General features: G+C 39.6%; 1 protein-coding gene across 2 annotated transcripts in view; it reads right to left on the bottom strand.

The window, feature by feature from the left end:
• LOC124787897 (E3 ubiquitin-protein ligase Ubr3) overlaps positions 1–25,497 on the bottom strand; it is a 289,094-nt gene that overhangs the window by 183,331 nt on the left and 80,266 nt on the right. For both annotated transcript variants that reach the window (XM_047254874.1, XM_047254875.1), the window contains exons 8-10: positions 18,680–18,859; positions 18,330–18,556; positions 6,750–6,905 (exon numbers count right to left, since the gene is read on the bottom strand). In XM_047254874.1, coding sequence (XP_047110830.1) covers positions 6,750–6,905; positions 18,330–18,556; positions 18,680–18,859 — 563 coding nt within the window. The remainder of the gene's footprint in view (positions 1–6,749; positions 6,906–18,329; positions 18,557–18,679; positions 18,860–25,497) is intronic.

The raw sequence follows: 25,497 nt of genomic DNA, 5'->3' as shown, positions 1-25,497 counted from the left end.
TTTAGCCTTCAGTAATTACGTGAATGGATTTTAATTCACCTGACAGTTCCCAGTCACAGAAATCCACTTTTTTTTTTATGTGAGAGCAATAAACAATGAGGAAACAGCAAAATCACTAAATGTAAACACGAGTCACATGGAGACTACCACCTCTCCACTACAACTCAGACTGCTCTGTGGATCAGCCCCAGATCTATGATATTTCCAAACTGGGGCAATGGGCAATACTAAATAGTGGACCCCCCTCCCATGAGCGTTTCAGGTAGGATGCAGAAAATTTTAAAAAATTGAATTTTCAAAAATATGTTCATTTTGTAGCGTACATCCTTCTGAAGTGTCCGATACATAAAAAGTGTTCGAGGAAATGTAAGACATGTTATCTGGTCTTAAGTGTGCCAACCAGCAGTGCCTCACCTCTTCATACAGCATTCTTTTATTGCATGTCACTGTATTTTGCTCTGTGGAATTCAAAGGTATAATATTTTGTAGCGGAAATCTATATTCAGGTCAGTGGAAATTAAAATGTCCTGCGGTGCCTCTCCTGCTCCCTGTCGGCTGGTTTCACATCCTGGCCCTCTTTAAAAAAATTCGCAATTGCTACTAGATGTGATTATTTGTAACTGGGAGAACAAGAACTCTTCAGAAAGTTTGCTCTCTTTATTGCCTATTAGGTAATAACTAGCTGTTTTGTGTCACATAAAATTAAACATAGGATACATAAAACCAATCAAGACAAGAGACAAGCGAGACAGTACACGTTTCTTCAACCCTTAAGCCCTGGCATTTTTTCCTCTGTAATCTTGCCACAGCTTTACATGCATCTTTTCCTTTCTGGGAAAAAATATTTCTCAAAGCTTGTCAAATGTTTTGCTACATGAAAAAAATGAAATGTCATCGTCTACTACTGAAGAAACTGTTAATATAAATAGTACCCACGACCAGTGTGGTTTCTCGATCTGATTACATGTATTTTGTCACAGACTTTTACATAAAATGAAATAGGCCTGCCTAGTATTGCAGCAATTGTAATAGACACCTAATAAAAGAGACTGCTTTGGCACAAATGGTCATTTTTATAACACGGCAGAATATATTTCACGAAGTACCAAATACTGAGTACAAGCAGTTAATAAGCACCATCTTGCACACACAAAAGCGTATTCTAGCGCCACATACCGTGAGCCTGATACAGATAGTAAAATATTTAAGACAACCTCAGAAATGCACAATTCCCTGTACCTCTATCAGAAACATATGGATATGTGCTTCTAAAAATGATAGACTTAGATGTACTTGTGTCAGATAATGTGTTAGGGTAAGTCATTAAAATTCCACTAGTCGAGAACACTGAGTTCAACTTATATAGAATGTTGCCACTCCCAAAAACAACAATAAGGGACGATACAGGGAAAAACATTTACATACAGCCAGAAAAACAGATTTACTATTAGTTAGTTCTAAGACGTTCTAGGCTGCGCGTGCCCAAGTGCCCCCCCCCCCCCCCCCACACACACACACACACACACACACACACACACACTGCAGTGTGGTTTCAGTTGCCTGAGACTGCAGTCGTGTGTGTGTGTGTGTGTGTGTGTGTGTGTGTGTGTGTGTATTGTTGACAAATGCCATTGGTCAAAAGCTTTAAGTGTGAAAATCTTTTTGTTGTGCCTATCTGCGACTCAGCATCTCTGCTATATGGTGAGTAGCAACTTTCCTTCTCAAAATATTGTTACATTCCATCCCGGATTTTCCATGGTTTGAGGGGGGGGGGGAAATTGAATTTATCAGAGGTGCCATTAAAATTACCATTTATCCTATAAGTGTCAAAGTGTTTTTCCAGCATAACTATGAAATTCACACCAATTTGTACTCTTTGTGAATAGTAACCAATAAAACTGCTCAATTTATTATGTGTTTCTAAGTTCTCCATAAGTTATGAGGTGGTAACTATTCATACAAATAAATCATGAGCACAAACACTCTGCTGAAAAAGATTGGAAAAATCTGCAGGAATTTAGCAATGTCAATTTTGTATTAGTAAACATATGCCCTCAGGAGGAAGGCATTTCTCAAAGGATTGGGCCCACAGCCAACTTCATACCATGCATATAAATCCACATTTGCAGCCACTTTAGTATCAGAGTCAGCTTCATGATTTTCATGAAATGTGTCTTCAAGCACAGGCAAATAGTCGACCCTACCTACCCATCTGTACCGTTGGTCCACTTGACACTGTATTGCACAGACTACCATCAGTTACTGTTAATGTTTGAAATTCTACAAATAGCAATTACATCATCTGTCTTAGAATCTCCTCCAAATTCTGATTTGCCTGCGTGCTGTTCTGCAACCTCTTCTCAGCTGTTCATTACATGATCAGCCACAACTTCATTGCCCATGGAGCTACAGAACCTTCCTGAAATCATTCTTGTAGATGTAAAAGATATATTCTGGGACGATGTCAGCATGATCCTACTAAAAATCAACCAAAATGAGTAAATAATATGCTTATTACAGACAACTGTGTGCAGAAACTGTTTTTATTTACTTGTGTATTTTCGGCAGCCAACCTACATGTGTACTGTCAGCGGTAGTAACTGATATTACCTCATCAGCTGACTTTTATAGATAATCTGGGAAACAATATTATCTGCAATGTTCATTCTTCATTAGAAGCAGCATTTCACAGCAGATAATCAGTAAAAATTGATGTAACTAGGAACTGAATTCATGATAGTCTATTTGTTCCTAGGTACAGGATGGAAGACAACTAGTAGCAAATACGCTTACAAATGTCTCTTGTATTGATTTTATACATTGTAATGTAGGACATATCACTATTAATTGAATTTACTGTTGTTTATCTCAGAATAATAAATACATAGGTGGCAAATGCTAGCTGAAAACAAAGCCATCTCTGAGGACAAGGGCCTCAAAGGCCATCATTAAATATTCATATCATTACTGACTTAGAAATATAAAAATGGCACTGTAAGTCACAGAAACTACAGAGGCTATATTAATGGAAATAAACTTAATTGACTGTAGTAAATAAAGTAACTAACAGCATTTAAGACCAGTGTGGTATATACAGGGTGGAGAAAATTGTGTCACGGAATTTTAACCATGGATAGCTCATGCCAACAGAAACCAAAATTACTAATGTCGACAATGCATAATTTTTAAACTAAGGAAATTTGGCGCCACGTGCTCCAATTGGCTGCAGGATTGTGTGTTGCCAGATGCTCTGGACAACGCACGACCATGAATGCTTTGCCTGCCGGAGATCGCTCAGTGGTAGCATGCCAGCATTCCACTCTGGAGGCCTGGGGGTGAATCCACCAGGGTCCCGACACATCCATTACAGTTTCATGACAAGACGTACTGGGAACAAACCCATTAACAACTGGTAGTTCCCGTACAGAAAGTCATTTACAAATTTTGGCGGTCCTGAGAAGGGTCTTTTTTGTAGCTATGACATTGGTTACTTACACGTGCTCAAACTGGCGACTCCCTGATGCGACACAAGCTTGGTAATGTTGAACGATGTTTTGTCAAACTCTTTCAGAGATTCCTGGCATTGTCCTGAAGTGATTCGCGGCATGTTGAATGCGATCCATTAATTACTCTTAGTTTGTAAGTGGTACGCGACTGAAGAATCACCACAGGAAATACTCTGGTGGCATGATGCCTGGTGATCGCACGGGCCACGTCCTACGAGCACCTCTGCCAATTAGCCGGCCGTCAAAGAGTTCATTTCAATATCCGCGCACAGCACGACTGTTACGTGCGGGTGCCCCATCATGCTGCAATCACATGCGTAACCATATGTCCGAAGGAACACCTTCCAGCATGCCAGGTAGTTTCTTGCAAAAAGTGAAGGTAATCCCCCCCTCATCAGTCGAGGAGGTAGACTGACCGGCCCAATCAGATAATCAACCACAATACCTACCCAAATGTTGAGCGAAAATCGTTCCTGGTGTCCATGGATGTACGTGACAAGAGAATTTCCCCTTGCCCAGTAATGAATGTTTCGAGTGTTGTAAAGGCCATCTCGATGGAAGGTGCAATCGTCAGTAAACAACACAATGGCTGGGAAGCCAGGATCTCGAGCAACACGTCACAGAAACCACCGGCCAAACCCTAGCCTGTGTTCATAGTCCGCCACAGGATTTAGGTTTTGGAAAGGGTGGAAACTAAATGGATGCTGGCCGTCATCCCTCAAAACTTCCTAGACTAACTGATGAGTGACCCCCATGTCGTGTCCAACCACTCGAGTACTTGTGTTAGGTGCTTCATCGAAGCACTTGAGAACAGTCTCTTCAAATGCAGCATCCCGTCATGTTCAAGGTCGTCCAGCATCACTATGATATCCAACTAACGAGCTCGTTTAGCCAAGTCGCCAGTGAATTGCTGTAAACATTTCGGGGTGTGGTTGGCATCTTGCTGGGTACCATTCCTCATTCAACCGTCGAGCTTCATGTGCATTACCATCTGCTAGTCCATAAACAAAACCATATCTCGTTGTACTCCAAACAAATACTGTGCTGCCATGCTTGCTGTATGATTAAATTGCAGATAACACGTGTGTGCTCCAAAGTGATGTTCACGTGCGAATGTTCCAGACATCAGGTAGAGACAAATAGCAAGACCTATTTGACACGTGTGCGTATCACGGGGCAGTGAGGGCGTTCATATGCGTGAACTGACAACCATAATGATGTCTGTCAACCGAGGAATGGCCAATTGGAGCGCATGGTGCCAAGTTTCCGTAGTTTAAAAATGGTGTGTCGTCAACCTACACAACATTTGTAATTTTGGTTCCTACTAGTATCAGCTATCCAGGGTTAAAATCTCGTGACAATTTTTCTCCACGCTGTATGTTTACTAGTGATACTGAAAGTCCGATTAACACGTACCTTACTAGGCTCGACAAACTAAGGGTGGCAGGAAAAAGATGGGAGAATATGGAGTAGCTGGATGATAAAACAGCAAAAGAAAATGGATTGCAAGAGATGGGTCGATTATTCAACAGGCACATACAAATGCTCATGTTGTAGATACATACATAAGTTCTTTAAAGACTGGTTTTGTAGTGGAACTTTTTGTGACTCAATATATGGTGAGGCTATTGTAAATAACACAACCAAATCTATTCGATTAAGAAAGACAAATGACTTAGTCATCTATGAGAGGCACTCTCATGAAGAAGAGGGTAAAGTTTACTTAAAGACAGAAATTACGAAAAGAAGATGTAATGGCTGCTCGGAAAAGAAAGGAATTTCATTAAGTAACAGTGTTAGACAACACATAGACGTGATCTCAGGAGGGCATCAGGATGGCGACTGTAACCTGCAAAAGAAAATGCATTCACATCAGCTAGAATGAGTCTAGAAAACTTTAAATCCTTGTAAAGACTTGTGGAAGAGTCAGGGAAAGCGATGCCACTCAACGAACCCACCCAAGAGCCTCTAAAAAAAAACGGAATACAAGTGGCTAGTACAGAGAGCCAAGTCAGTCAGTACCAGTCAGTCACTGCCGTACTAGTCAAGTACACAGTCCCCGTCACCGAATTGTCTCTAGCAGTATCACAGGTGATCCCTCAAAGTTACTATGGAGTGACACATTCATGCAACTGCAATGTGGCAGTGAAAAGTCTGTACACAGTCAAGTAAGAGGAACCGAGTTTCTTTTTGCCTGTTAAAGTGTTTGTTTCTACACTCAACAAGTAGTAGTAGATATTTTCTGCCTATCAGCATATAGAGAGGAATAAGAATTATCTTTCACTTGTATCCAGCTGTGGTTAAAAAGTACCGACTGTGTATTCTCAGAACAGGATGCAAGTGGAATGTTGTTCTCTGATGGTGAAAGGCAGGACACAGGAACCAGAGATTGTGCCAAAGGCCTACAATACAAAGGACTATGATGTACTCACTGGTTCGCAAGGACATGGAGCCACTGCAACACCTCTCTCTGAATAAGGTTAAACTGTTGAGAAAATACATTAATTCTGAATTGAATCCTTAAGTGACTGCAAGCCTATTCACTTCTTACAAATCACAAACATTTCCCTGTTCCACAGTCTCCCATGCTAAGCAACCTAGGAGTCTCTCCTCCTCTTATTCCATCACATTTAACTGAGTAGACTACATGATTAAAAATATTGTTGTCAGCATCCTGATTGTGTTATGCAGGCCACAGTTTTATCCAATATGGAGACAGGGCCTGTGTCAGGACCCAAAATGACACCTTCATTAATGGTATGTTAGATCCAAATCTTCCTTCCTTATTTAATCCTTGTGCTATGATACTTTCCCAGATTAAAAGTGCTCTGTCTGTGACATTTTTCTTTTAATTAATAGGAGAAAACTTTGGCTGCATGTCATGGTTTATTGTTCTGTTGAGCTCAACTATTTCATCTACGTCTTGAAAAGAAGAGACTTTCATTTTAAAAGACGACATGTTCAGCTGCATACAGGCATGACAAAAAGAGGATTACACATTTGAATTTTCAGCCAAAGTCTTCTCCAGAAAGGAAAAACACACACACACACACACACACACACACACACACAAGCAAGCACACCTCACACAAACATGCCCGCTATCTCCGGTAATTGTTGGCCTTCACTTAAACATTCACATCCTACTTTTGTTTAACTGATGACAAAAATAGTACATAGAACAGCTAACAACAAAAATCCCACATACACAATTAAGCTTATTAAATTTTAGGAGTCTCTTACCTGAACCCTTAGAGGATGCATCATGATGAGTGAAAGTAAGTCTGGTGGTGGCAGAACCTCCCGCAATGTAAGCCCCTGCAGCCTTATTGCTTGGCACATAAATACTGATAGGTACCGATGCAGTGGAAGGTGAAATGACACCTGAAGACCATCAGGCTGTTCAAACAAAAAAAATATCTGTGCTACAAAACGAATAAAAATACACACTTACATCATAACGTACAAGAGACATCTACCTTCCTTTTTCCTTAAGGTTGTTAATCTCAAAACTTCATTTCCCTCATTTATTCTGTTTTCTACCTTCATCTATCATATACATATTTCTTTGCAACCACAGGGTGTGGGTCATATTTAGCTAATTTTAAGGCAGTACAGAAAACACTGAAATTTTGACTGCTACAGTGTAGATATGTTGCACAATGGTATTAAAAAATAATATTTTCTAGCAATGTGAAGGTTGTTTCAAAGACTTCACAACTTAATGAATTCTGTACAGTTTTTTCTCTTTAAAGTTGGTACCAATGAACTTCGCACAATCATCATCTTTTACATTTGATATTCATGAAGAGGTACATGACAGAAGAGCACGTTCTACAGCTGGAGATATTAGACATCCAAGAAACATTTGTACATGGACTGTTCACAGAAGTTGGAATTTTTTATCTACATAATGCACTTAATAAATGTACAGTACTGAGACCGACAAGGAAATATGAGAGTATAGCTTCCTTTCCAGATCTTAAATCCTCACAGTGATTTTGGATATTACACCCTCTCAATGCTGTAATGAAATTATCATGCTAGCTGCCAATATTACCATCAGCCAAGAATATTAACCAAATAATGTTTGCAATAATAAACATTCCAATAGCTAAAATTTGCCAAACTGTGGTAATATTTGCAAGTAGGTGCCTACCAGATGCTACTGACTCAAGAACTCTAGCCAATACGTAAGTGATCAAAAGTATCCAGACACCTGGCTGAAAATGGCTTACAAGTTCGTGGTGCCCTCCATCGGTAATGCTGGAATTCAATACGGTGTTGGTCCACCCTTAGCCTTGATGATAACTTCCACTCTCACAGGCATACGTTCAATCAGGTGGTGAAAGGTTTCTTGGGGAATGGCAGCCCATTCTTCATGGAGTGCTGAACTGAGGAGAGGTATCAATGTCAGTCGGTGAGGCCTGACACAAAGTCGGTGTTCCAAAACATCCCAAAGGTGTTCTGTAGGATTCAGGTCAGGGCACTGTGCAGGCCAGTCCATTACAGGGATCTTATAGTCGTGTAACCACTCAACCACAGGCTGTGCATTATGAACAGGTGCTCGATTGTGTTGAAAGATGCAATCGCCATCCCCGAATTGCTCTTTAAAAGCGGGAAGCAAGAAGGTGCTTAAACATCAATGTAGACCTGCACTGTGATAGTGCCACGCAAAATAACAAGGGGTGCAAGCCCCCTCCATGAAAAACATGACCACACCATAACACCGCCGCCTCCGAGTCTCACTGTTGGCACTACACACGCTGGGAGATGACATTCAATGGGCACTCGCCATACCCCCTCCTTGCCATCGGATCACCACATTGTGTACCGTGATTCGTCACTCCACACAACATTTTTCCATTGTTCAATTGTCCAATGTTTATGCTCCTTACACCAAACGAGACATCATTTGGCATTTAGCGGCGTGATGTATGGCTTATGAGTAGCCGCTCGGCCATGAAATCCAAGTTTTCTCACCTCCCACCTAACTGTCGTAGTACTTGCAGCGGATCCTGATGCAGTTTAGAATTCCTGTGTGATGGTCTGGATAGATGTCTGCCTATTACACATTACGACCCTCTTCAACTGTCGGCGGTCTCTGTCAGTCAACAGACGAAGTCAGTCTGTACGCTTTTGCGCTGTACGTACCCTTCATGTTTCCACTTCACTATTACATCAGAAACAGAGGACCTAGGGATGTTTAGAAGTGTGGAAATCTCACATACAGGTGTATGACAAGTGACACCCAATCACCTGACCACGTTCGATGTACGTGAGTTCCGCTGAGCACCCCATTCTGCTCTCTCACAATGTCTAATGACTACTGAGGTCGCTGATATGGAGTACTTGGCAGTAGGTGGCAGCACATTGCACCTAATATGAAAAACATATGTTTTTGGGGGTGTCTGGATACTTTTGATCACATAATGTATGAAGCACATTTTCTTCCAAAGATTTCCATTAAAAAGCAAAACCTGGAGTTCTGGGGTACAGAAGCTATTGTATCCACAATGAGAAACTGTTTTGTGGGGATTTTGAGCTCTGAATGTTACTGGACTTTAAGATACTGTCATCATTTAGTAACAATACCTCAACACTGTAACAGAATTTTCATGGCCCTATTTTGATGGTGTTATTTGCTTAAGATGTTTGATTCCATCAAACTGGCATAGCTCACCCAATAATTACTTTCAAGTATTTCTATCAGCAAAGTACTTAGAATTCTGCTCTTGTTGTGGATTTGTTTAGAGAGAAGTTTCCTGTCCAGCTTACTTTCACATATTGTCTGATTAAATCTTGCAATCTGTTCCCATGAGAGGATTTGTTAAGATATTGTTCCCAAAATCGTACGTGTGTGCCAACAAACCACAACCAATTTTTACACTACTCAAAAAATTTATAGAAATACTGTTGCCCTGCACCCCTACACCGACAAGAATGGTTCAAATGGCTCTGAGCACTCTGGGACTTAACATCTGAGGTCATCAGTCCCCTAGAACTTAGAACTACTTAAACCTAACAAACCTAAGGACATCACACACATCCATGCCCGAGGCAGGACTTGAACCAGTGACCATAGCGGTCGCGCGGTTCCAGACTGTAGCGCCAGAACCGCTCAGCCACCCCGGCTGGCCACAGACAAGAGTATGGCATTAGTTATGGCTGTCATCTGGACATCACCATAGTACAGAAAGAACGATAAATGGTCTAGTTAGTACTTTGCCTTACAGGGAGCAAAATTCCAAGTACTTGCTGAAAGAAACAATCAAAAATAGTAGTGTTTTCTACTTCTGTGTTTCTTTCAGCAAGTACTTGGAATCATGCCTCCAGAAAGAGTACTGGTCAGCCATTCTGCCTCCTTGTAATTTTACAATCTTCTGAATTGAATATTCCTCTTCACACAGGTTTCAAAACCTGGGACTCCTTCTTCCTAAAAGAAATACTTAGGTGAAGATGGAGACTGAAGGAAAGGAACAGGTCACTCAGAACCCATTTTACCTCTAGGGTTCCTCTCGATTCAAGAGTAGCACAATTAATTCACAAGAAAAAATTACAAGTGAACAAACCAACCCAGAAAGCTACACTATGAAACTATAAAAACGAGTCCTTCGGATTAAGTCCAGCAAAGGTGAACATAATGCTTCCAGAATGCACAATTGAATTAGCTATTGGAATTACCATATATGCACAAATAATCCATACATATTTTTTCAGCTACAAACTGGGGTGCATCAGTTAACTGCAATAAGATTGGTACTGCTCTGCCACCAACAACAAATCCCATTAAATTACAGTGTTGTTGTGGCCCCAGTCTGTGATGTGCCTGTGGCACACTAGAAGTAAACTATTAACTTATTATAAGACTGCAAGTTCTTGTTATCACTCGTACACAACTAAAGAGAAACTCAAAATTACTGAAGAAGCAGAGAACATTGGAAACTGTGCATCGCAAAGAGATTACAATGTAAGCAAAGATTGTATTGATTAGTGAGAAAACACATTGTGGCTTCATGAAACGAACGGTAATTTGTGAAACATCCTGACCTCCAAAAAAAGACACTGTGATTATGTACATGAGAAATGACAATACGGATATGCAGTGATTAGTGAAATGTGCCAACTCAAAGCACTGTCTTTAAATCAAAGAACTAGGCATCAGTTGTTTCAAAGCTAGCTGCGGCTGGCTATCAAGATTTTTCAGTCCAAATGTATTAGGCTTTCAGAGGAAAACTACCATCACTCAACAGCTTCCGCATGATTATGAGGAACAAATAGTGAATCTTCATAACTATGTGATACATTTGCACCACAAACATTCCTATATATTATCACAAACTGGCAACACAGATCACGCACCTGTCTATTGTGGGATGCCCCTCGACAACACAGAGAACAGGAAAGGAGAACCAAGTGTCATGTTATGAAATGGTGGAATGAGAAGCAAATGTGTACAGTGATATCATGTGTGGTGATGGACAGAAGTTACCATCTGACACAACATTTGAAAGGAAAGTTATTCTGAGAATATCAATGAAAGGCATATTGGTGAGAGCAAATCCGAAACTGTGGATGGACAATGATCTTTGGTGATGCCTGTTTGGCAATGTCACCCTGGTGCGTTACTGACTTTATATACCGTGGTGGTCTTGGACACCTTCCGTGGATATACAACTGAGGAAGTGTGAGACAAATTACTAAAAGGGCAAACTGAACTGGTCGTTATGCCCGAAGGCCTAATATCCAGCCTGCAACCTTAGGTGTGTGTACAAATTGGCCATTCAAAGCAGTATACACAATGGATGGACAATGAAAACCACAAGTGAAAAAGTCAAGCAGCCAGATTTGTTCCACATTTGTGAATGGGTGAAATGTTCACAGGACTCCATTCAATTGCGACTGGTGGAAAAATCCTTCAAGAAATGTGGTATCACAAATTCAATGGACAATACCAAGGACGACACTATATAGGAAGATGCAATGATGACAATGATTATTCTGCTGATGAAAAAAATTATGTTAGCATAATTTTTTGTAAATAAGGAAGACATTCTGTGGGAAGATGATGACAATAATGATTCTTCTCCTACTGATGATGAATAGAATTATGTTAGAATAATTTTTTTGTAAATAAAACACAAATTAAAGCCAATATTTCTTTTTTTCTCCCTTAAAATTCGGTTGTGCAGATTATTCAATGACATGGATTATTCACTTATATCCGCTATTGGCTTCCATTTGCATAGTTGACTACAGAGCACCCACATCTCTTAGGTGTAAGTGAAAATAATGGTATTCTGTGAGGAAGACCTGTTGAATCTAAAAGCTTTTAATTCCCAAAACCTTCGTCAGCTAACATTATACTGTTTCTGAAGAATACGCGAAAGTAGCTTTATGTAAAACAGAAATACATTGGGATCAGGTGAAACTAGCACAGGATTTCCACAAGGATCATCTTGGTTCCTCTATTGTTTAAGACAAAGGGTGGACACACCTTATATAAATGTCCACTAATAGTTGTCCTGATACTTTTGATCAAATAGTGTTTATATCTCTAGACAATAAAATGCTGTATGACTAGAAATAAAACTAAAAACTAAACTCCGTCCGAACAGGTCCTGGAAGACCTAATGGTACCAACCAGCCGCCTTGTCTCCCTCAGCCCACAGGCGTCACTGGATGCAGATATGGAGGGACATGTGGTCAGCATACCACTCTCCCGGCCGTATGTCAGTTTACGAGACTGGAGCCGCTACTTCTCAATCAAGTAGCTCTTCAGTTTGCCTCACAAGGGCTGAGTACACTCCGCTTGCCAATAGTGCTTGGCAGACTGGATGGTCACCCATCCAAGTGCTAGCTCAGCCCGACAGTACTGAACTTTGGTGATCTGACGGGAACTGGTGTTACCACTGCGGCAATGACGTTGGTCGTATGACAAGAAAGTACTGGGTAAATAAGCACCTTGCAACAGTAGCAACTGAATATAGAGATATGCAGAGATTAACGAAAAAGAGTACGAAAAGCTCCATCCATAATAAACTATGACAGGCCATACAGACAACCAAATGTGCAAAGTGAAGTTAGGAGGAGCTTCAAATTTCAAAACCACAGCTTTTGCAACATATCAATGAACAAAAATGCAATGTTTTAGTGATGGAATGACAATGTGTGTTAAAACAGACACATACCCAAATTTCAAAATAATTTTTATTCAGTTGTAGCCATTTGAACTGTGATACTTGGGAACTTTGCCATCAGTTACTAAACCTTGTTTAGCTACTAATAACAAAGCAACATTCAGACTATTATGTAACTTTGTAATTAACACAAACATCTTGTTATAGAAAACTACTATTAAACTAAGACAACTTGTACTACGCCTTCAACATTTGTAACAGCTTTAGAAGGGGAACCCAAATATCCATTCCTGCTGCTATTTTATGTCAGCTCATACTTTGTGATTAATATAGACTAAGAAGAAAATATCACTAACTTGACTTCGTATTTCAAGGAGAAAAAAGCACAATTGCAAGATATCAGCATTGAAAATCAAACCCACGCAAAAATTTAGGCCATAATTCTGAGAGTACACAGATAAGACCTCCTGAAAGCACAGGTTTCAAATGTTTGCATTCATCATTTGTTTGTTACCTGCCTCTACCCCACTGCAGCCGTCTAATGCCAAAGCACAAAATACTGTACAACAGAGCGATAACTGAAGCTCTCCTATTCACAAGGGAAGAGGACGGGGTATGGGTTCACATATGGCAAAGGTTTTTCAAAATCTCATTCAAGAACACATTATTTTGCACAAGAACCCAATAAGTAATATGAGTATGAAGTATGTCAATATCACACACATATGTGATCAATATTATTTTAACAATATTCTCCTAGTGATATTCTGTAGGAGTTTATAAATATATATATAGTCCTCAAAATCAAAATAAATAAACCAAAGCAACTGAAAAATTATTATGAAATTCAGTATTTTTCATTTACAATTTAATTATGCCAGCCACAAAGAAGACTAGTGCAACTCGCACAAATTTAGTTCACTTCAACAGTGTCAACTTTACAGTGCAAAGAAGATAACGCATAACAGTGATGATGATGATGATGATGATGATAATTAAACAGTGCTGTACTACTACTATAATGGCATACTCATTCATTTCATTAGTTCACTATGTACTTGTGAATTGCAACACAAAGGTGATTAAAGCAAAGAGATCCCTGGTGCCACCTACTTGGCACAATGAACACAGCACTATCGTTCGTTTGTTCACAGACATTGTGAACATAAGCCTCTTCCTCACTCCACTTTACAGTACTTCACACTCAGGCATTAAGTGGCTGCAGGGCAGAAGACCATAAGAGTGTACTAGCAGAATTCTGGGCCATATTTCTGTGTGGTATCAATTATTGGGGTTAATACCTTGCATGTGGAGTCTTTCTCTCCTTAAAATATGAGGTTAATTTGGTGATGTTTCCTTGTAAGTGCACCTGCACAACATAAAAATAGAAATTTTTCAATTTATACCAAGCTATTTGAGAGCCTATCTAGTATATTCTGTATCATATTTTTCACCTTATCCACTGTTTATGTTAAATGTGTCCTTTAATAAGTTTATGTAACTTTGTACCTTAATGTCTACTCTACTATCATACAATTTTGAAATATTAAAACCCAGAGAACAACATAATCAAGTGTATCCCAATTATTCTTCGTGTATACCACAAATATACACTGCAAACCAAGCAGGACTTGAAAAGCTGATGCAGACCTCAAGAAAATGCAATAAAATCATGTGCAAGAGACAAGATTTCCTCTATATCGTTATTGTTCACTCATTATAGTCTCGAAAATTCATTTTCTATGACAACATTTTCACAAAAAATTCTGCCTAGGAGCTTTAATTGCTGCACTTCAGCTTCTTGCTCAATCTTCCAACTCTGTTACCTATCACAGACAGATCTGAATACCTTACAGGTATACTGTAAATAGAAGGTGGATGGTTGGCCCACTGTTTTGAATATCTTGTCCTGGTCATAATGCCACCTGTCATTAACATGAAAACATTTTGTTGAGAACACTCACTCAGAAGGCAGCAAGCAAATAAATGCACTTATGCTCACCATGCAACTATAAAAAAGGTTTTCCACAGTGGAAGATGTGCTTATTTGACACACAAAAACCATGGAACACTTTCTGGCTAGGGTTTAATAGCAAGAATACTACAGATTGAAATGGTCATGATTCTGAACGACTCTCACATTTGCGTTATAGAGAGTGTGCAAAACTGCAAGAAATTCAGACCATGTATATCAGGGTGAGACTCAAACCATAACTCCCCTGAATTAGAGTCAATTAGTTACTGGAATGCTACCATGCCTTTCAATGTGATCATTTGGAGTCCAACATACATAAATCTGAATGCAAATGCAATCCACTCTCATATTTCAACTGCTGCTGGCTTTTTTTTTTTTTTTCTTTCTTTGTTTCTTTTTTTTCCGTAAAGTGATATCTAGCTCCCATTATTGAGATAATCTGGAATAAAAGTAATTCTGAAACTGAACATGTAAGTATTTGGTTTGTTTCCCATGGACAGAAATTGCACAATACGCTACTTATGCTGCAGTGCCAGTCAAGTTTCTTGTATCATCGTCAGTGTCAACGAATGGGAAGTAATATTTAAATAAGGACACATCATTACTCAGCAAATAGAAAGGGCACTTAGCAATAAACAGGCACAGAAAAAGGACAGAAAACTGATATGAGAGAGAGAAATCCATGGTTACCTCCTCACTCTGCTGCCTGATAGGTGTGGGTAGCAATCTTTGATGAAGTGGGTTCGGAGAAAATGGAAGTGGTGTGATGTGGTGAGGGTTGATTCTTAAGTCACCTATCTTGACTGTGCACACACTAACTTGTCAGCTCTTGAGCACAAACCTTACTAATATCTTTATATCATGAAAGATAGATAGATAGAGAGAGAGAGAGAGAGAGAGAGAGAGAGAGAGAGAGAGTAAAAAAAAAGATTACCAGACCATTAAGTAATTTACCATCCTTTCTGTCTGTCCGTATAATGTTGAGCACTAATATATGAGATGTAAGCAATAAATTGCATCAAGTATGAATTCCATGATGTCAAGAATACTTTCTTCACTAGTGTAAAACAGTTTTGTCTTGACAAGCAAAATAGAAAAGTGTCCCCTCTACCAGAAACGTAGATGGATGTAAGAAAGACATCTCACGTATGATTAATGCTATTTACATTTACACATACTACATTTTCTTTTTTGCTTTTATATTTTTATAAACTGCAAGGGACGCAGTAGTAGCGTGAAAAGCTGCAATGTAAAATATAGATGGCATGTTTCTCAAAACAGTTAAAACTGTTTGAAGATATACAAAGTTATATTCATGCCAGTTCTCAATAATGTACAATACATGTTGTACCATAGCCCAAGATTCAAAATAGCTGCACTTAAGCTCAAGTGATGAAGCAATGTACAAACAATAGCAGAAAAAACTTAAGAAACAGATATAAATGGAGTACCATTTCCATTCAATTATGTTAAAACTATCATTATGTTGGTGACAACTAATTCAAGTAAGACCAGAAAATATCAGAACACTGACATTACACACTTAGTCTGATGTCTGTAAACTTCCAGTTAACATTGGTTACTATACGCACACGCTTATGCACTAATTCGAGACAACAGATACAATCAACCCACCAATTTCTGACATTCTTCTGTAGTACCACATTTCAAAGGCTTCTATTGTCTCCTTGCCTGAATTGCTATACTCCACACTAGTTGTTGTTGTTGTTGTTGTTGTTGTCATCAGTCCTGAGACCGGTTTGATGCAGCTCTCCATGCTACTCTATTCTGTGCAAGCTTCTTCATCTCCCAGCCTACTGCAGCCTACATCCTTCTGAATCTGCTTAGTGTATTCATCTCTTGGTCTCCCTCTACGATTTTTACCCTCCACACTGCCCTCCAATACTAAATTGGTGATCTCTTGATGTCTCAGAACAAGTATGTTGAGAAAATACTTCCTATTTCATGTCAACAAATCTCCCTTTCTCAGAAACACTTTTCTTGCTGCTGCAGGTCTGAATTTTATATCCTTTTGACTTCAGCCATCATCAGTTATGTCGCTGCCCAAACATCAAAACTTACTGACTACTTTTAGTGTCCTATTTCTTAATCAAATTCCCTTGCTGATTTAAATTGACTACACTCCATTATCTGTGTTTACTATTGTTGATATTCATTTTACAATCTCTTTTCAAGTCACTATTCATTCCATTCAACTGCAACTCACTAGCCATCTCTGATGGACTTGCAATGTCATCAGAAAACCTCAAAGTTTTTATTTCTTGCCCCTGAACTTTTAATTACCTTTTCAAATTTCTCCTTGGTTTCCTTTACTGCTTGTGTAATGTATTGGTTGAATAGCATTGGGGTGATCCCACAGCCCTTCTCACGCCTTTCTCAACCTTCTCAACCACTGTCTCCCTTTCCTTTCCCTTGACTCTTACAACTCCACTGTGTTTTCTGTACGAAATGCAGATGACTTTTCTCTCCCCATATTCTACCCCTGCCACTTTCAGAATTTCAAAGAGTGTATTTTAGTCAACACTGTCATAGGTTTCTCTAAATATAAAAATGTTATAAATGTAGATTTGCCCTTCTTCATTCCATCTTCTAAGATATGTCGAAGGGCCAGTATGTCATCACATGTTGCTAAATTTCTCCGAACACAAAATGATCTTCCCAAAGGTTGGCTTATACTAGTTTCTCCAGTCCTCTTTAAGTAATTCGTGCTAATATTTTGCAGCCAAACGTTTTAAGCTGATGACTCTGCAATATTGACACCTGTCATCACCTGCCTTCTTTGGGATTTTTAAATTCTCCATTAAGTCTGATGGTTTTTGTCCTGTCTAATATATCTTGCACACTGATGGAATAATTTTGCCACACTGGATTATCCCAAGGATCTCAATAATTCCGACGGTATTTTATCTACTAAAGGAGTCTTGTTCCAACTTCAGTCGTACAAAGTTCTGTTAAATTATTTTCATAATATCACACCTCTCATTTCATCTTTATTCACTTCCTACTCTCCTTCTCTAATGTGTCTGCAAGTTTATTTCCCTCGTACCTTCTAACTATATATTCCTTCCACCTTTCAGCCTTCCCTTCTTTGCTTTGTATTTGCCATTTGAGCTCTTAACATTCATACATTTGTTTCTTTTCCCTCTAAAAGGTCTCTCTAACTTCCCTGCCTCTATCTTTCCCATAATCTTGTATGCTTCTACAGTATTCCATTCTCATCTAGTCATTCCTGCTTTTGCCAGTTTGCACTTCCTGTCAATCTCGTTTTTCATTTTGCAGACACCTTTATTTCCTTTTGCCCGCTTCATTTGCCGCATTATGATATTTCCGCCTTTCCTCAACTGATTCAGTATCTCATTCTTCATCCAAGTATTTCTACTGGGCTTTGTCTTTTTGGCTTTATCTTTTAGCTTATTTGATCCTCCGCTGCCTTCACTACCTCATCTCTCAGGACTATCCAATTCATCTTCTATTGTGTTCCTCACTTCTATTTCAGTCAACTGTTGCCTAACGTTCCCTTTAAAACTCTTAAAAACCTCTCGTTCTTACAACTTATTCTAGTCCATCATCTTAATTTCCTGCAATTCATGCCAATACCTTTTGGCCAGATTCCACATTTGATCCTGAAAATGTTTTTTGTTTAAAATGTGGCATATGTAACTAATTTTAAGTGTTTTAAAAACCCACCGATTTTGGACTAGTAAAGCCAACAGCATCCAGCCACTCTTGAAGAGCATTCCTGCATATTGATAGTACATTTCTTGTCAGTTCCACAGTAGAACAGTCAACAAGGTGACATGCTAAAGCCCACATGGGGTATGCACTAGCTTCTAGTTCAGCTGAGAATGCTGCGTAGTAAGTATTGGGCTCAAATTCAACATGTTGAGTAAGTTCTCGCTGGTTTACATTCATGCCTGAAAAAATAATAGTACAATAGCACAAAGAAAATTTGAAACTGGTGAAGCAAATAATTTACATCATTAGTAGTCATTAGTATATGCCACACCATACTGTAAATACAGAACATGAATAATTACCTTGAAACATGGAAAGAAAACCAAACCACATTTCTAGTAAGTTGTCATCACTCATAAACTTAATAGCGACTGGGCGGTGTGAAAGAACATTATTCAGATCCGAAACAAGTGGCCAGTAGCAGTGTTCCTTCATTACATGGCGGCCACAGTCCACAACAAAGTGAGAATTCTTGCTTGGATCTGGTAAATAAAAACATTAAATCATATCACAATCATTTTTAATTTGCTTCTGAGACGGTACCTGGGAATGAAGATAACATGGCAGTAATAATATATATACAATATAACACATCTGCACGTGCGATACTATACACTTTCTTTTCCATAACTGCTCTAAGTGCCTCATAAATATTTACCACTCCATCCAACTTCATTCTCAAAAAAATTATTTCACTTTTGAGGGCTGAACTTTGAACCAGGCTGTAACTACATTCAATCAGAGCAACATTGGTTACTTCTTAAGAATTTTATTAACTGGTTGTCTAAAAATGTATTTCTCTGAGACAGAGAATGGGGAGTCCCCACTGTCTTTTAGTTTCATAGATAACGTGTATGTCTCACAGTGACCATGAACATCTTAATTTTATGAAACAGCTCGGCTCCTCCTCTGGTATACTAGCCCGGCGACTCAAAGTTCAGCAGACGGCATGAATATTGATCTCAGCTGATAGGCGGAACAGCTACAGCTACGAACACTAGCACTGTCATGGTGCAGCACTGGCTGCGCTGTACTGCAATGCCAATAAGCGCTTGATGTAGCACTAAAAAGCTCGCTGTACCACAGTTATGCTGTCACTAGTGTATTCGTCTCGCAATCATGTCACTAGCCATAAAGCACCACTGTTCCTTGGTTTCCGTTTTACTATGTCTTGGTTTCTCTTGTTGATTACTTTCTGGACTTGCTTGTTTGTAGAGCAGTCTTCATTGAATGTTTTCCTTGTTGTCGTCTTCTGTAAATTAGTAGTGTGCCAGGGATGCTAAGACACTGAAACTATTGGGACAGCAACAGCTGCTACTGCAGGAGCAATCACAAAAGCAGTTGCGAGATCACTTTCAGCAGCAGCAGGCAAAATGAGTTGCTCCACAAAGAAATTCAGCTTCTGGAGGATCAATTGTAGATACCGAGTACCCACCCAATACAGGCAGCAGTCACTTCCCAGGTGGAGAGTCAGAGAGATGCATTTCTGCCTTTTGATGATGCTTAGGCATTGGAACACTAATTTACAGCAGCTGAAGCAGACTTTGCATCTGTCAGGTCACTAATGACGCTCTCCAACAATCGTTCTTCCTATCTAATGGCGGAGATTTTTTTCTTATAGAAGAAGTCGGCTCCTCTCTCAAATCCAGTCGCCCTTACTTTCAAGTAATTGTGAATGTTACTTTTGATCTATTATTCGCAACAATTCCATGTGCTTGTATCGTAATTCAAATTTCATCAATACCACAAGCTACCTGGTTAGTCTTATTGCTCTTGCGTGACTGATTTACAGGGGATGAGTCACCACTGCGGTTTCATTTGTGTGAAGCCAGAATGCAAAATCACAAGCACAAGCTCTAATTCTAGATGTAGTGGTCCAACTGGCCCCCAACTGAGAAATACGCATGCCAGCTCTTAAGCTAGACAACCCGTCAACGCAAACTATTCTGATAATGGCACACACTTTTGAAAGGATTGACTACTAGTAGCATGCAGTCCAATCACTGCGTTGTGCCCCAGGATTGTGAAATGCCTGTAAACTACTTCCCAGATGGTGTAATCGTGATTCATCACTTCAGATGCACCAATGGCCTCTGAACAGCCAGTCCATCCCTGCCACCATGGGCAATAGGGTCTTTCATCCTGTCTAGACTGCTTCACAGCACACGTGTGTGTTGTTTGTCTGGATTACTGTGTGCATTTCACCCATTTCTGGAAAAGATGGGCACCTCCAAACAGTCTGCCAGAAGCCAGCATGACAATCAGAAACAGTTCCTTGCATGCATCAAGGAATAGTGCATGAATCTCAGATAATAGTTCCCAATGTGATCATTTCTTTCACAAGTTAATTATAAACTTCAAAATTGCGAACACAGTCACCCCTTTCCAGGTGGACACAAGATTTACACTTTGCTTGGTAAACCTCCAAATGTATGCTCTTGTGGATTCCCCAGCATAAGTCCCCGCCTCCTGCAAACTGGTATCCTATGGTGACAGATCAGTTCCCATCTGGGATCAATTCACAATAGTCACAGCCTAAAAGCATCTTGCCACTTGGCTTCTTCATCACTGACAAGGTTCAGGTTGTCTCTGAAATGGTTCCCTTCCAGCAACTCTACAACCTTTGTACCACTTTTGCCTTTATTTTTGAATCTGGCCTGCAACACACCTCCAATTTCCAGGCTCATATCTACTTGCATCCTGATGTGGTGCCTTGTTTCTGCCAAGCACGGCCCATTCTTGGCTCCTTACAAATCACCATTAACCAGGGACTCACTGGCTCTATGAGGCTGAAGTCATTGAAAAATTTAAAATGAGTGCTTAGGCCACACCTCTGTTAATGGTGAAGAAACCCAATGTCTCCCTCTGGTCATGCAGAGTCTTTAAATCAACAATCAATCCCCAGGCACAAATTGGATGAGGGGTCACAAAGTACTGTGATTACCAACACTACATACGGCTTATACAAATACAAATGTTTGTCTTTAGGGATCTCTTCCACTCAGGCAATTTTCCAGATATCTGGAACAGTTGACCATGTCCATTACCCATTTGCACTAACTATGTCAACTACTTTACTGTTACTGGCGCTACGTGTTGGGACCATCTGTGAACCCTCTGCACCCTCTTCACAATCTTATGTGATGATAAGACAAAGGACTGCTTAGACAAATGCCAGTTTTTCCAGGAACAAGTCGAATACATCAGGCACTTGCTAAACAAACAAGAGATCCAACTCAATGACCATAACACCACAGCTATCGACATGCTACCTTGCCCCCAAAACTTATGAGAGATGCATACCTTTTTGGGAAAGGTGAATTATTAATTTAAGTTCCTCCCATAGGTGGTCCTTACATGAATCCACTAAATCATTTGTGGATGACTGCTTGCAAGTTTGCTTTCATACTGCTGATGCATATGCTGAGCTTGGCACCCTATCTTATATCCTTTTCACCACTGCGTTCACTCATTATGGCTGCAAATGTCTAACTGTATGCAAATGGTACAGTGTTGGCACACTGAAATAACGATGGACCTTAGCGATCAATTGCCTACACATCCAAAGATACCGACACCCACCCAAAAGAACTACTCACAGATTGAAGATGAAGCTTTAGCAATTGTTTTTGCAATTAGAACATTCCATATTTACATATTCTGGACCAAGTTCACTTTAATTACAGACCCAAAACTGATGGTAGCACTTTTTGGGCACCACACCAGTCTTCCAAAATGGACAGCATAAAGGCTCCACCATTGGGTGCTTTTTCTCAGCTGATACATTTATACTATTATACCATTAAATACCAGTCCACAGTGCAACACAAAAATGTGGAAGCTCTATGTCACTTACCCACAGGGCCACGACTAGGCTTTGATCAGCAGAAAATCTCATGTTTCCATATACACACGGATTGGGGGGAAAATCCTGGTTCAGTTGCCCAATACAGCTGCATGAACCTCTAAACACACGCGCCATGGGCCAAACTTACAGCAGGTCATGCATCATGCGCTCTACAGGGGCCCACATTCTTTTCCAAGAACATCAATCCTGAGTTCCGGGCCTGTGCTGTCATTACTACCGCCAGTCAGTCACCAACAATAGCCACCTGCAGGATGCAGATGCACACCGTATTATCATCCCAACCTGCCCTCGGGTTTTACTACTACTCCATCATGGGCACTAGAAAATGTCATGAATCAAAGCACAAGCACAGTGACATACTTACTGGCCTGGTATAAATGAGGGTGTGCAAGAGACTGTACAGCTGTCTGGCTTGTGCTTACCACAGGCCACAGGCCTCTCCACCTCAAACTTTCACCCCTTGGTCCACTCTCCACTCTGTCTGAACCACATTCATTTTAACTGTGTTGGCACTCTTCTGGGCTCTATGTGGTTAACAGTCATGAACACTTACTCTAATTACCTACATGTATTCGGTAAACCACAACAGATGCAAAAATTAGTGCACTCATCCAGATTATAGGCATCAATTTAGTCATGAACACTTACTCTAATTACCTACATGTATTCAGTAAACCACAACAGATGCAAAAATTAGTGCACTCATCCAGATTATAGGCATCAATGGGCTTCCCTGAACCATTGCATCCCTGAATCATTGCATCAGACAATGGGCTCAAATTCATGCCAACAGCTTTCGACTGCATCTGCACGTCCAATGGCAAAAACGTCTTCTTAGTCCATCATTACACCTGTCCTCCAATGAAGAATAAGAATGCATGGTATGAAAGTTAAGCAGCAAATTTTGAAGAAAGTGGGACCACGACCACCACCGCCGCCACAGTAGCAAGTTTTTCTTCATAATTTTTCGGCAGCTTCTGTGCAACTGAAGTTCGCCTCTGAAGTGAAAAACCCCAGTGCTTCATAAACAGATCAATCCAGCTGCGACCAGCCTTAAAATTTTTGACTTTTTGATCTCTAGCAATTTCATGTGCCTTAATTTTTAAAATTTCAGTGTTCACAGGCAGGAATTTCTCATGCTGTTCCTTAACAAATTCATTTAAAATCACTTCTAGTGCATGATATCGGCCACACTTTGGCCTACTAAATGCTTTCCTGCTATTTGAAAATTCAAATAATTTGTCTCTCTGCAGTTGCCATCGCCTGACCTTGCTCTCATCAGTCCCATATCGCAGACCTGCAGCACAATTAGAACTCTGTTCCTCAAAAGAAATAACTCCCCTCTTGAATTTGGCACTATAATGAAAGTGCTTCATTATGGTTCACTAACACCAACAAGCAATAGGTGCCGCTACGTGAAATCTTAATGAGCCACAGCGTATCAACTCATGCAACAATCCTAAAGCCTTGTGCATTGTTGGTATTTTTGTGTAAAGAAATTTATTTTTGTTGCTATGAATATTTGAAAGTCTTCCACTTACTTCACACTCGGTTCTAAGCCGCATGCGGTTTTTTGGATTACAAAAACCGGAAAAAAAGCGCAGCTTAGATTCGAGTAAATACGGTATATGAAAAGTTGATTACAAAACAAGCATTTTTTGGCTAAGTAGTAACTGGACTATTCAACTTAATCAGAAACTGTCTCACATTATTTTCTTTTGTGGCTCAGATGAATATGCCAATGACAACTACCACTCTTTAGCTCATGGACAGACAGCAACTGTAATTTTTTGTTGCCTAAGTTACTTGTGTTCAATAAATGCTGCTGGCCCTAAGTGAGCGCTATAATAAACCTTTCATGCATAACTGTGGCACTTTTGATGATTTCTGTGGTACCAACGTACACTAGCTGACAGTTACAGGGGCTACAGTTGTCCTGTATTTTGCATAGCCTGATACAGTTACTAATATATTTTCTTCATCTATTACTATAAATGAATTAGATGACAATATGTAATAATGTTTTTGTTTTCCTTATTCTATTTCTTATCAAAAGGTGGTCTAATTTGGCCAAAACTGGTAACTGCAATTAAAAAATGTTATATAGGTCATGTTTTGTTCACGGAATCTATTAACCAGTTTCTTAGTGAAGTACACGACTTCTTTCAGTTGTGTACTCAATGAGATCAATACTTCCTACAAATTCTCTCCTCATCCTACAGAATTATTATCATATACCCACATTCTTTACTTTACACGTTAGGACATACAATAATCCTAAAACCACTATGGGAAATAGCCAACATATAATGTACTGGAGAGCATTTACGAAAGCATGTATTTGGTAAATTATGAGCAGGGAAAGGCAAAGAATACATCGTGAGCTCAAAATTTTGCCCTCTATCTGTGCCACTCTCTGTGCTCCTGCTGTTTTCTCTCCTGGCAGCTGAAGCATACTCAATTTGAAGACTCAGATTATTATCCTCTCTTGTGAAGTTCAGAAATGTGTCGTTTGTTCATGTAATATTCGTTGTTTCCTTTACATCACCTGTAATAAAACTACAATACCTGAATAGTATACACCATGCCTGCACAATCACAGAAATCAATTCTAAATGATAAAAACATCCAGAAAATCCCACAAAATAGGAATGGCAAGAATGATATTATTGCATACTGTGACATGCAGTACACAGAGATTAATCCTACCAACAGCACTGTTATTTGCTAACTAATTTAGGCTCTCATGATCTTCCTGTTCTTTACACATGCTGATATCTCCATCCCTTGTTTTTATTTCAGATTTCTCTCTCTATCCTCTTCCTACTTACCGTCTGTGTTGTCATATTGTCAATATATTGATTTTTCATTTGCTTTCATTTTACTTTACTTAATTTTTAGGTTTATGTGCAGCATCAAGAGGGGTCGTAGTCTTGCAATTGGCTCTTTTTTTTGAATATCAGACTCATCTCTTGATGTAGCACAAAACCTTTGAGAAAACTTCAGTTCACATACATGTGATTGTTAATCGTAATGTCATCATTTGAGAAGACCTTAATAATGCCAGAATTCTTCTTCTTGTGCTTTTGTCTCGCATTGGTGAAGGTTCAGCATTGTTATTAAAGGACTTAGCATAATTTAAGGGGTGGCCAGATGCTCTTCCTGTCACAACCCCATTACCCTCTGGGACGTAATGTGTTTATCACAGCAAAATGCATGCAGTGTCACACATGTGAAAGTGGCTGAAAGTTT

The sequence above is a fragment of the Schistocerca piceifrons genome, chromosome 3 (genome assembly GCF_021461385.2).
Source record: "Schistocerca piceifrons isolate TAMUIC-IGC-003096 chromosome 3, iqSchPice1.1, whole genome shotgun sequence".
Classification (NCBI taxonomy): Eukaryota; Metazoa; Arthropoda; class Insecta; order Orthoptera; family Acrididae; genus Schistocerca; species Schistocerca piceifrons.
The sequence above is the reverse complement of the archived record's forward strand: the minus strand, read 5'-3'. Positions and strand labels throughout refer to the sequence as shown.